The sequence below is a fragment of the Mirounga angustirostris genome, unplaced genomic scaffold (assembly GCF_029215605.1).
Source record: "Mirounga angustirostris isolate CCGP_5_RB_7025 unplaced genomic scaffold, mMirAng1.0.hap1 SCAF_10, whole genome shotgun sequence".
In the NCBI taxonomy this organism is placed as follows: Eukaryota; Metazoa; Chordata; class Mammalia; order Carnivora; family Phocidae; genus Mirounga; species Mirounga angustirostris.
Window position 1 is genome coordinate 23,119,446 of NW_026991718.1, and position 13,081 is coordinate 23,132,526.

Consider the following 13,081-nt stretch of genomic DNA (forward strand, 5'->3'; position numbering starts at 1 on the left):
AACGATAGTAATATTTTACTGGTTTAGTTGGTTATTGTCTCTTATACTACAGTATATACTCTTGGCATGGATTTTTATCTGTTTTATTCATAAGCTTTTTCTTGATGTGCGAATCAAATGAGATAATTTACGTGATCGGATTTGGTTATACAAACACCATACAAACGTTAGTGGGTTTACAACTGACCATTTTATCTTGTTGCAGGATTAAATCCAAGGATGCAGTCTCTCCTTTATAGTGAGGCCAGAGCTGTTTTCTTGATTATAGCGCACATTTGAGAAGTGTTGAAGTATTGAAACTGTAGTTTCTATTCCTGAAATCCGCACTCTTTCAAACACTCACCAGATTCTCAAGTCTGTGCTCCATTTGGGTCATCCACACTGGAATGTAAGCCCCATCAGAGCAGAACACTGCTATCACAGGACCTGGCCCAGTGCCTGGCAGATAATATGAAAAAATCGACCTACACTGGAAACAAATTAAGGTTTTGCCTGACCTGATAAGTTGTTTAGATGGTAACCTACAGTCAGCATGAAGCCACCAATGGTGGGAACAGGGCACTGGCCTAAAGGGCGTAGAAAGGTCACTACGGCCATGCAGTGGAGGAGGATGCATTTGAGGACAGGGATCTGAGGCAGGCAGCCAGGCTTACTTAAGTCATTAAGAAATGACAAGAGTCTGCTCTACCCAGTGGCAGCATGAATGTAGATACAAGACAAAAGTCACTCAATAATGGGGCGCCTGGGTGGCTCAGTCAGTTAAGTGTCCAACTCTTGGTTTCGGTTCAGGTCATGATCTTGGGGTCTTGGGATGGAGTCTCATGTTGGGCTCCGTGCTGGGCATGGAGTCTGCTTGAGATTCTCTCCCTTTCCCTCTCCCTTTGCCCCTCCCCCTTCAAATAACTAACTAAATCACTCCATGAGTGGGCAGGATGGATCAGGTCACACGGCCGAGGTGGCAGAATCTCGGATCTGGGGTTGGGAGGCCAGTCAGTGCTGTGACTTCTGTCTCTAGACCTGTGTGGCCAGGCTTTCTGTCCACTCATGAGCTCAGCGCTCGCGCTTCCCCGACCAGCTCGCCTGCATGGTGCTCCCACATCTCCTCTGGCCTGTGAGTCCTTCCCCGGCCTCCCTGCCTGCATAGACGCCACCCTTCAGGTCTTCTCCCCTTCCCTGTCTGGAACTGTTTTTCCTTCTGCCCCTTTTTACCATTTAACATACCATCTCTTTTACTTGTTTGTGTGTGGTCTGTCTCTCGCACCAGAAGGTGTGCTTGCGGAGGGCAGGGTTTTTCTCTTCACTGTGGTGTCAGTAGCATTTAGAATGGCATGTAGTAGGTGTTCAGGTAAACAGCTTGACAAATACACGATGAATGAATTGAACTTAATTTTTTTCCACCTTTATTTTTAAAAAGAATTGCGTATGACCTTGTAGAGCTGTGAGTGATATGGATTGAAAATGTTCTCTTCTCTGCATTTGCAGAATGACAAAGGGCAGATCCCTGCTGATGTCGTTCCGGACCCAGTGGAAATGCCTCTGGAGATGGCCGATGCTGCTGCAACTGCTAAAGAAATCAAGCAGATGTTGTTGGATGCGGCGCCCCTGTCGCGTGACATGTCAAAGCCCCTGCTTCCAAACTGTGACCGCGTCACTAGCAAGGCGATGCTCACGTCCCTCGGTCTGAAGTTGGGGGATCGCGTCGTTATTGCAGGACAGAAGGTAAGGAAGTAACGGCCGTCTCTGAAGCTGGGTCCAAGGTCTGCAGTGTGCATGGCCCGTGTGCCGGCTGCAGCCATACACTGTGGACGGGGTTTTGAGTGTTTTTAAAAAGTGCGGTGTGTACATAGAAACAGACTTAATGGAAATGGTGAAACTGAGAGGCACGCTTACCCTTGGACGGAATAATGAAGGCCTCTCCGTTGGGGGGGGGAGAGTGGGGTACGATAGGGCTGCTGAGTGCATTAGGAGGCCCGAGCTGAGACATTGCTGAGCCTGGAGGGGTTTCCTTGTGGCCCCCCTGCCGCCCTCACTGGGTTTTTCCCACTACAACTACCTCGCAGTAATGGAGCAAAGGAGACTCTTGCCATTCATGGATGTTTGGCCTTGAGATCCTAGAAATAGAGAAATCTTAGATATTATTTCAACCTCATAATAAAAATGTATGTGGAAAAGAGGACCCTCCTGCCCCCGCCCCCCAACCCAGCCTATTGAAGATGCTCCAGATGCCTCTTTTTCTCCAAAGCCTCAGAGTCCTTATGGCACTGTCTTGTTGCCATCCATTCTCTCTTTTTTAATACCTCATAGGGAAGGTCTGTTTTGTTTTAACTTTGGGTAAATAGGGAGCTGGGTATGGAGAATGGAACAGGGAGTTCCGTTGTTTCCTCACACAGTTATGTGTAAATATATGGGTGGGCTTGTGGGGATGGTGACATGGGTTTTGCAGAAAATGCCAAAATCTGGAAGTTTGATTTACTGAGAAAATTGCTCCAGAAAGGAAGGTAAACTCCAAACAGATGATTATGTTGAGAATGACATTTTACCAGCTTCCAAAAGAATATATTCATAGGACATTTGTTAGCTTTTTTTTTTTTTAACTTGGGATTAGTGTTCAACCTCTTCAGTATTCCTATGTCTGAGAATGGATGTTTAGAAGAGTTATTCTGTTGTTCTTATTTTGGAAAATTTGAAGCTATACAAAAGTAGAAGCATATAATGTGCGTCAGCTGGGTTTAACCTGATTGTCTCATGGCCAATCTTGCTTCCGTTATCCTTTCTTTCACTCTGTTGCTTGCCTTTTCATCCTCTTAGGAATGTCTTTCAGAGAGTAGAAGTTTGAAATTTTGATGAAGTTCATTTTTCAACTTTTTCTTGTATGGATTGTGTGTTTAGCATAGCTAAGAAATTTTCTGCGGTGTCATAGGAGAGTGGAAGATATAGTACATGGACTTTCTCTCAGAAGTTTATAGTTTTAGGTTTTACATTTAGTTTTATATTTAATTTTGAGTTACTTTTGTACAGAATACTAGGTAGATAGAGTTTAGATATAGATATAATAGATAGAGTTTCTTTCTCTCTCTCTTTTTTTTGCATCTGATTACCTATTTGTTTCAGCACCATATTTTGAATAGACTGTTCTTTCTTTCTTAAATCGCCCTTGCCCCTTTGTCATCTGACCTTAGGTGTATGGGTGTATTTTTGGATTTTATTCTACTCCATTGATTCGATGATTACCCTTTCTTCAGTACTACTCTGTAATGATTGCTCTACCTTTATAGTAAGTCTTGCAATCAGCTGTTGTTAGGCCTTCAATTTTTTTTTTTTTTTTTTTTAGTTTCTTTGTCTTTCCATGTACATTGTAGAATCAGCTTATGGATTTCAAGTCATACAAAAAATCCTGCTGGGATTTTGAATGAAGTCGTGTTGACATAGATCAGTTGAGGAGAACAGATATCTTAAAGATATGGAGTCTTTAAAACCCAAGCATGATAGGGGTGCCTGCGTGGCTCAGTTGGTTAAGTAGCTGACTCTTGATTTCGGCTTGGGTCATGATCTCAGGGTCATGGGATTGAGCCCTGTGTTGGGCTCTGTGATCAGCATGGAGTCTGCTTGAGATTCTCTTCCTCTCCCTCTTCCCCTCTCCCTGCTCGTGCTCACTCTCTTTCTCTAAAATAAATAAATAAAATAAAAAAACCCACAAGTGCAACATATCTCTATTTAATAGGCTTTTTATTTTTCATCAGTTTTGTAGTTTTAAGCATTTGTTTATTTAAATTTTAGGTAGTTAACATACAGTGCAATATTGTTTTCTAAAGTAGAATTCAGTGATTCTCACTTAGGTACAACACCCAGAGGTCATCATAACAAGTGCCCTCCTTAATACCCATCCCCCATCTAGCCCATCCCCCACCCACCTCCCTCCATCAGCCCTCAGTTTATTCTCTATCATTAAGAGTTTCTCATGACTTGTTTCCTTCTTTTTCTTCTCCCCCTTCCCATATGTTCTTCTGTTTTCTTTCTTAAATTCCACATGAATGAGATCATATGGTATTTGTCTTTCTCTGATGTATTTCACTTAACATAATACACTCTGGCTCCATCCACATCATTGCAAATGGCAAGATTTCATTTTTTTGAGGGCTGGGTAATATTCCATATATATACCTCACATTTTCTTTATCCATTCATCAGTCGATGGACATTTGGGCTCTCTCCATAGTTTGGCTATTGTGGACATTGCTGCTATAAACATTGGGGTGCAGGTGCCCCTTTGAATCAGTATTTTTTGTATCTTTAGGTAAATACTCAGTAGTACAATGGCTGGATCATAGGGTAGGTCTATTTTTAACTTTTTGAGGAACCTCCATACTGTTCTCCAGAGTGGCTGCGCCAGTTTGCATTCCCACCAACTGTGCAAGAGAGATCCCCTTTCTCCCCATCCTCATCAACAACACCTGTTGTTTCTTGTGGTGTTTTTCTAGCCATTCTGACAGGTGTGAGGTGGTATCTCATCATGGTTTTGATTTGTCTTTCCCTGATGGTGAGTGATGTTGAACATCTTTTCATGTGTCTGTTGGCCATCTTGATGTCTTCTTTGGAAAATATCTATTTATGTCTTCTGCCCATTTCTTAACTGGGTTATTTATTTTTTGGGTGTTGAGTTTGGTAAGTTCTTTATAGATTTTGGATACTAGCCCTTTATCAGATATGTCATTTGCAAATATCTTCTTCCATTCTGAAGGTTGCCTTTTAGTTTTGTTGATTGTTTCCTTTGCTGTGCAGAAACTTTTTATCTTGAAGTCCTGTTTGTTCATTTTTGCTTTTGTTTCCCTTGCCTGTGGTGATGTGTCTAGTAAGAAGTTGCTATGGCCGAGGTCAGAGATGTTTCTGCTTGTGTTCTCTAGAATTTTGATGGTTTCCTGTCTCATGTTAAGGTTTTTTATCCATTTTGAATTTATTTTTGTGTATGGTGTAAGAACGTGGTCTAGTTTCATTCTTTTGCATGTTGCTGTCCATTTTCCCCAGCACCATTTGTTGAAGAGACTGTCTTTTTTCCATGGGATAGTCTTTCCTGCTTTGCCGAAGATTAGTTGACCATAGAGTTGTGGGTCCTTTTCTGGGTTCTCTATTCTGTTCCATTGACCTGTGTGTGTGTTTTTATGCCAGTACCATACCGTCTTGATGACTACAGCTTTGTAATGTCACTTGAAATCTGGGATTGTGATTCCTCCAGTTTTGTTTTTCTTTTTCAGAATTGCTTTGGCTATTTGGGGTCTTTTGTGGTTCTGTACCAATTTTAGGATTGTTTGTTCTAGCTCTGTGAAAAATGCTGGTGGTATTTTGGTAGGGATTGCATTAAATGTGTAGATGGCTTTGGGTAGTATAGACATTTTAACAATATTCTTATAATCCATGAGCGTGGAATGCTTTTCCATTTCTTTGTGTCCTCTTCAATTTCTTTCATAACTATTCTATAGTTTTCAGAGTACAGATCTTTTACTTCTTTAGTTAGATTTATTGCTAGGTATCTTACTGTTTTTGGTGCAGTTACAAACGGGATCAATTCCTTGATTTCTTTTTCCGCTGCTTCGTTACTTGTGTATAGAAATGCAACAGATTTCTGCACATTGATTTTGTATCCTGCAACTTTGCTGAATTCATGTATGAATTTTAGCAATTTTTTGGTGGAGTCTTTTGGGTTTTTTACATAGAGTATGTGTTGTCTGCAAATAATGAAAGTTTGATTTGTTCCTTGCCAATCATAGTTTTAAGCATATCTTAGATATTGCTATACTTTGCTAGATTTATACCTAAGTTTTTCATGATCTTTGGTGCTATTGTAAATGGTTGTGTTTTGGAAATTTCATGGAGAAATACAGTTGATTTTTGTATGTTGACCATATATCCTGTAACCTTGCTAAATTTATTAATTCTATTGGCTTTTTTGTGTGTGGGGGGGATATCATATGTAAACGATCATGTTGTCTGTGAATAGAGACAGTTTTATTTCTTTCCAATCTGTATGCCTTTCATTTGTTTTTCTTGCCTAATTTCATTGCCTAGGACCTCCAGTATAATGATGAGTAGAAGTAGTAAGAGTTGATAAACTTGTCCTGCTCCCAATATTAAGGAGAAAGCACTTAGCCTTTCATCATTAAGTATGATAATTGTTAGCTGTAGATTTTATGGGTATCTTAATTTATTAAGTTCTGGAATTTCCTGTCTAATCCTGGTTTGCTGAGAGGTTTCTTTTTTTTTTTTTTTAATTATTATCATGAGAGGATATTGAAATTTGATTTGCTAAAGGCTTTTTCTGCATATGTTGAGAGAGTAAGTTTTTTCCACCCCCTTTAGTATGTGGATGATATGATAAATTATATTGATTAATTCTCAAATGTTGAACTAGCCTTGCTTTCTCATGATAAACCTTACCTGGTCATAATGCTGGATTTGATTTGCTATATATTGTTGGAGTCTGTATATTGCTGGATTTTTTTTTTTTTAAAGATTTTATTTATTTGACAGAGAGACAGTGAGAGAGGGAACACAAGCAGGGGGAGTGGGAGAGGGAGAAGCCGGCTTCCTGCTGAACAGGGAGCCTGATGTGGGGCTCAGTCCCAGGACCCTGGGATCATGACCTGAGCCGAAGGCAGATGCTTAACAACTGAGCCACCCAGGCACCCCTGTATATTGCTGGATTTGATTTGCTCTTATTTTGTTGAGGATCCTTGTGTCTGGTTTTGGTATCAAGGTAATGCTGGGAATGGGTTGAGAATTAATCCTTCCACTTTTATATACTAGGTTTGTGTAGAGATTATTATTTTTCCTTTAAATTCTTAAAGAATTTTAGAATTCACCAGTGAGTCCATAAGGTTCTGAAGCGTTTGTTGTTGTTGTGTTGTTTTTGTTTTTTGGAAGTTTCTTAACTACAATTCAGGTGTGAACTTTGACAGTTTGCATCTTTCAAGGAATTGGAACGTTTTATCTCATTTGTTAAATTTACAGGCACAGGGTTGTTCAGAGTATTTTCTTATTATTTTTTAAATGACTGAGGGTATGTAAAGATGTCCTGCTTTCATTCATGATGTTTGCAGTTTGTGTCTTCTCTCTTTTGTTTACTTGGTCCCTAGCTATAAGTTTATTAATCTTACTTATCCTTACAAAGAACCAGCTTTTGGTTTCATTGATTTTCTCTATTCTTTTTCTGTTCTTAATTTCTTTTTTTAAAAAAGATTTTATTTATTTGAGATTGAGAGAGTGAGAGAGAGTGTGCAAGAGAGTGAGCATGAGCTGGGTGGGGGGGGATAGAGGGAGAAGGAGAAGCAGGCTCCCCGCTGAGCAGAGAGCCTGATGTGGGGCTCAGTCCCAGGACCCCGGGATCATGACCTGAGCCAAGGCAGATGCTTAACCGACTGAGCCACTCAGGTGCCCCATAATTTCTTATCTTTATTATTTCTCTCCTGCTTGCTTTGGGCCTTCACTTTCTAGTTTCTTAAAATGGAAGTTTAGGTCATTGATTTGAGACCTTTCCTAATACAAGTGTTTAATGCTATACATTTCCTTCTAAACACTGCTTTTGCTGCATCCTACAAATTTTTATATATCGTGTTATCATTTTCACTCAATTCAAAATGTTTTTAAATTTCTTTGTGATTTTCTCTTTCACTATGAGTTATTTGGGAGTATATTTATTAATTTCCAAATGTTTGGAGATTTTCCAAAATCAGTTGTTAGGTGCATACAGATTTAGGATTCTTACGTCTTTTTGGGGTTGACTCTTATCATTATATAATACCTCTTTTTATCCCTGGTAATATTCCTGTTCTAAAGTCTACTTTGATTGAATGGTTTTTAAAAACTTCCATGGTAAAGTTGCAAGAGTAGCACATTTAGAATTACTAGTAATCCTCAAAATTTATTCTGATTTATGTTTTCTTTAGGTTGGAACATTAAGATTTTGCGGAACAACAGAATTTGCAACTGGGCAGTGGGCTGGCATTGAGTTGGATGAACCAGAAGGAAAAAACAATGGAAGTGTTGGGAAAACCCAGTACTTTAAATGTGCGCCCAAATACGGTAAGGTAGATACTATCTAACTTAATGAGAATTAGTTTAAGATAACCAAATTTACTTTTATTTATTTATTTTTATTTTTATCATTTTTAAAAAAGATTTTATTTATTTGGAGAAAGAGAGCATGATCGGGTGGGGGGGGGGAAGGAGAGGAGAGAGAGAATCCCAAGCAGACTCCTCGCGAGTACGGAGCCCAGTGTGGAGCTTGACCTCATGACCCTGAGATCATGACCTGAGCTGAAATCAAGAGTTGGATGCTTAACCAAGCTTAACCAACTGGGCCACCCAGGCATCCCTACTCTTCTATTGTTTTTAAATAAACCTGGTTAGGCGGGGGGGGGGGAAGAAACCTTTCCTCCTGGTTATCTATGTAGTTAATGAAGGGACTGCCCTTTTCCTGCTATGAGCAGTGTAGTGATGGGAAGATGGTGTCCCACCAGGAGTACTTCCAGCTCCGTGGACCTCCTGTAAGTCCTGCTTAGGGTGCTATCATGACTGAGGGAGGGACTTTGTTATCAAGGAAATACAGAACTCCGGGGGTTGAAAAACTTGAAAACTTGGAAAAGCAAGTGAAGCAAACTTTAAAACTGTATTCCTGAGGTGGGATGATTCTTTCTCTTTCTGACAGATGTTTGTTTAAATTCATATTCTTTCTCTCTCATACACATACATACATACAGACTCCTTGACATATTGAACTAAATTTGTCACTTGCTATGTTGTGAATATTTTTCCTTGCCATGAAATATTCTTCTAGAACATTAATTTCCCTGGTTGCACGTGTTTCAATTATAGCTGCACAGAGAGATACTCTGGTCTAATGCTGAAGTCCTTGCTTGGAGTCTGACAGCTTGGGTGTGAATCAGCTTCTCTACCTACCAGTTATGTGACCTTAATTCTCTTCTTGTGCCTCAGTTTGTCTTCTATAAAATGGGGCTAACAATACCTCAAGAGTTCGTATGAGGATTAAATGTGTTGATAAATGTATAAAGCACCTTGAATAGTGCTTGATTCCCTATAAGTACTCAACTAATGGTAGCTATTTGCTAGCTGTTATAAATTTATCAAAATTATCAGTTTCCTTTTGTCATACACTTAAAATGGAGCATCATTTTTTTGTTTATTAATTTTTTTGTTTATAAAAGTATTGTATAAAATTTGAAAAACAAAGAAGGTTAAAAGAAGAAAATAAAATCACTGGTATATTTCTTCTGTTTAATTCTTTTTGAAAAATTTGGATTATATATAGTTACATATTTTGCATTTTTGCTTGATATGCTATTATAATTCCCCAAATCATTAAATATCGTTTGAAAATGTGATTTTTAATGGCTCCATTTCCTTTAATTTTTCCAATTTAACGGGTAAAAATTTCTGTTTGAATTCATATTTCTCTGATTGTGGTGAAATAAAACACTTAAAATATTTTGTTGTAATATATATATTAGCAATTGCCAAGAAATAATTGTTCATATTACATGCTCATTAAATAATTGAGGGATTAGTGGGTTTTAAAAAACTTTAGAAATACAAATATGTATTTAAGATATTAAACTTTTATAGTTATCATAGATATTTTGCCCAGTTTGTCATTTGCCTTTGAACTTCATTTGCAGTGTTTTGGCATAGAGTTTTATGTAGTTAAGAGACTTTTTCTTTATAATTTCTTAACATTGCTTTTATGTTTAGATAGTTCTTTCTAATCCAAGGATTAATTTAAAACGATATATTTTATTCTTTTGAATGTTTTAATTTTTTGCCCTTTATTATTTAACCCATTTGGAATATATTTGGGTAGTTCTGCGGAATTAAGAATTTGATTTTAGTTTTCCTCTGTTAGCTAATTGTGGCAGCTGTGAAGCCGACTGAGGGCAAAAGGATCAAAACTCCTAGCAACACACAGGGTTGATGTCAATCGGAGTCACGGGAAAGGCTTAGCTTGTAACAGAATGCATCTTGCCCCCCAAATCTCATCATCCCAAGGAGAGGCATGCTTGATGAGGACAAAGCCAGATACACCAAGGACCCTGCTTCTGTCCCTTTCACATGCTTAAAGGCGAGTTTTGGGGGGCAAGGATCATGTGTTGGATTATGGAAAAATGGGAGTTGCCCTGACTAAGCAGAAGCCAAAGAATTTGTCTCTTCTCAGCAACAGATTTTTTTTTTCCCGCCTCTATCATTTTTCCTTTGGCTTGTTGTGCTTCCTTTATTATAAATTCTTATAAATGCTATCGTCTGTTTCAGGATTATTTTGTTCAACTGATCTGTTAATTCTCACACAGATTAGATTTTTTCAATTGTAGAAATTTTATAATAATTTTTAAGACTTTTTTTTAGAGCAGCTTGGGTTCAAAACAAAATTGAGAGGAAGGTACAGAGATTTCCTGTGTATCCCCTGTTCCCATGTGTGCAGGGCCACTCCCATTATCAGTGTCCCTTCACCAGAGGGTACATTTCTTAACATAGAGGAACCTACACTGATGACTCGTCATCAGCATTGAGTCCATAGTTTACATTGGGGTTCACTCTTGGTGGTGGATGTTCTGTGAGTTTGGACAAGTGTTTAATGACATGTCTCTATCATTACAGTGTCTATATGGAGGATTGTCACTGCCCTGAGAACCCTCTGTGCTCTGCCTATTCCTCCCTTCCCTGCTCAACTCCTAGCAGCCACTGATCTTTTTACTGTCTTCTTAGTTTTATCTTTTCCAGAATGTCGTATCGTTGGAATTCTACAGTACGAACCCGGCCTCTTCAGAGTGGCTTCTTTCACTGTGTAATTTGCATTTAAGTTTCCTCCATGTGTTTTCATGGCTTGATAGCTCATGTCTTTTTAGCCCTGAATAATATTCCATTGTCTGGATGTACTACAATTTATTTACCCATTCATCTACTAAAGGATATATATCTTGGTTGCTTCTAAGTTTTAGCGATTATGAAAATTTTTATAATAAATTTTAATACTTGGTAATACCATTTTTATGTCTTTTAATAATTACCAAAGTGAATACATAAGTCAAATTGTATTATAAGGTTTATTAAAAACATCAGTTAACTCCTTCCCTGGCTTGCCCTTCCCTGACCCTGAGTCCTGTCCTTTAGAGGCAAGAACTATTTTAACATCTTTAGTTGTATCTTCTGATATTAATATTTGTATTTGTAAATAATACATGTATATGAGTCTCCCTTGATTTTTCCAATTTTATTTTTATTGTTTTCAAGATTTTATTTTTTTAAAATAAAGGGTTTTTTAAAAAATATTTATTTACTTGAGAGGTATGCACAAGTTGGGGGGAGGAGCAGGGGGACAGAGGGAGAAGCAGAGCAGGGAGCCCAATGTGGGGCTCAATCCCAGGACCCTGAGATCATGACCTGAGCCGAAGGCAGACACTTAACAGACTGAGCCACCCAGGTGCCCCTAAAAGATTTTATTTTTAAGTAATCTCTACAACCGACTTGGGGCTTGAACTCATGACCCGGAGATCAAGAGTCACACGCTCCACTGACTGAGCCAGCCAGGCGTCCCTGATTTTTCCAGTTTTAGACTTCTGTTGAGTTCAGTTCATACTATAAGGAGAAAGATTGGGCGCCTTCATTCTAAGTCAGTTCTTTTCTTGGTTTACTTCTTTGTTTTGGTGGAGCACATCCTCTAGTAGCTTTTTTTTTTTTTTAATTCCCAACAATTTAATGTTAACAAAAATAATGATTTGTTTTCCACCATTTCTTTTAGGCTGAAAACAAAAATCACTGAACAAAAAATAGTTTTCCATTATCCAGTAAATGGGCATGCCTTACAAAAAGTATTAATTTGGAAGGTATATTCTAATAATCCCTCCTAAGGATGTTAGTTAACATATAACCAAAGGAAAAGAAATCCTAGGTATGGAGGTCTCTCTAAATAAGGGCATGTTTCTTTTCTTTTTTTTTTTCTCTAGTAGCTTTTTGACAAAGGACTCATGGGAGATAAATTTTTTGAAAACTTCCATTCTAAAAATATGTTTATTTCTACCCTCATACTTCATATGATAGTTTGATGGGATAAAGAATGTTAGGCCGGAACTCGTATTTTCTCTGTATTTAGAAGGTGATATATATTTTTTTATTATGTTATGTTAATCACCATACATTGCATCATTAGTTTTAGATGAAGTGTTCCATGATTCATTGTTTGTGCATAACACCCAGTGCTCCATGCAGAACGTGCCCTCCTCAATACCCATCACCAGGCTAACCCATCCCCCCACCCCCCTCCCCTCTAGAACCCTCAGTTTGTTTCTCGGAGTCCATAGTCTCCATGGTTCATCTCTCCCTCCGATTTCCCCCCCTTCATTTCTCCCTTCCTGCTATCTAGAAGGTGATACTCTATTATGTGATGGAGTTTGGCTAACTTTTCCTGTAGAAGGCCAGAGGAGATATTTTAGGCGTCAAGGGCCGCACAGTCTCTCGTTCAGCCATTCAGCTGTCCTGTTGTAGTGTAGAAGCAGCTGCAGACTGTGTAAGCACAGGGGTGCTAGTGGGACTTGACAGAAGAGGTGGTGGGCAGGATGTGGCCTCCCGGGCGCTGGTTTGTCAGCTACTGTCTTGAGCTTCCAGTGTTGCTGTGTACGAGTTGCAAAATCTTTCTTCCGTGTTTGACCTTTTCCCCCTCTCTGGCAGCTTTTAGTATTTGTTTCCTCCTTTTTATCATTTTCTTTTTTCTTTAGAGTTTATATCGTTTTTATTCCTTTCTAATATTTCGGTGCCGTTTTGGGAGGAGTTGTGGTAAAATGGGCCAGAAATTTGTTCTAGAAATTTGTTATTCTTCTATTTAAAAATCATTCTTCCCTATGTGTTTATTTTAGTTAAGCTTTATGATTAATTGTATGTCAAGATCTGAGAAAAGTCCCATTGGTACTTTGATGAGCACGAGTTACTTACTAGGAACTTTAGCCCATATTCTGCGTGCACTTTGGGCTTTGGTTGTAGCCAGTCTTCGCTCTAAATTTAGTTTCGGTTCTCCCAAATGATTTAT

At 38.7% G+C, this 13,081-nt stretch overlaps 1 protein-coding gene across 8 annotated transcripts in view; it reads left to right on the forward strand.

Annotated features, from left to right (window-relative positions):
• CLIP4 (CAP-Gly domain containing linker protein family member 4) overlaps positions 1 to 13,081 on the forward strand; it is an 88,303-nt gene that overhangs the window by 31,956 nt on the left and 43,266 nt on the right. For all 8 annotated transcript variants that reach the window (XM_045884341.3, XM_064572055.1, XM_064572057.1 and 5 more), the window contains 2 exons: positions 1,483 to 1,719; positions 7,938 to 8,073. In XM_045884341.3, the coding sequence (XP_045740297.1) occupies positions 1,483 to 1,719; positions 7,938 to 8,073 (373 nt within the window). The remainder of the gene's footprint in view (positions 1 to 1,482; positions 1,720 to 7,937; positions 8,074 to 13,081) is intronic.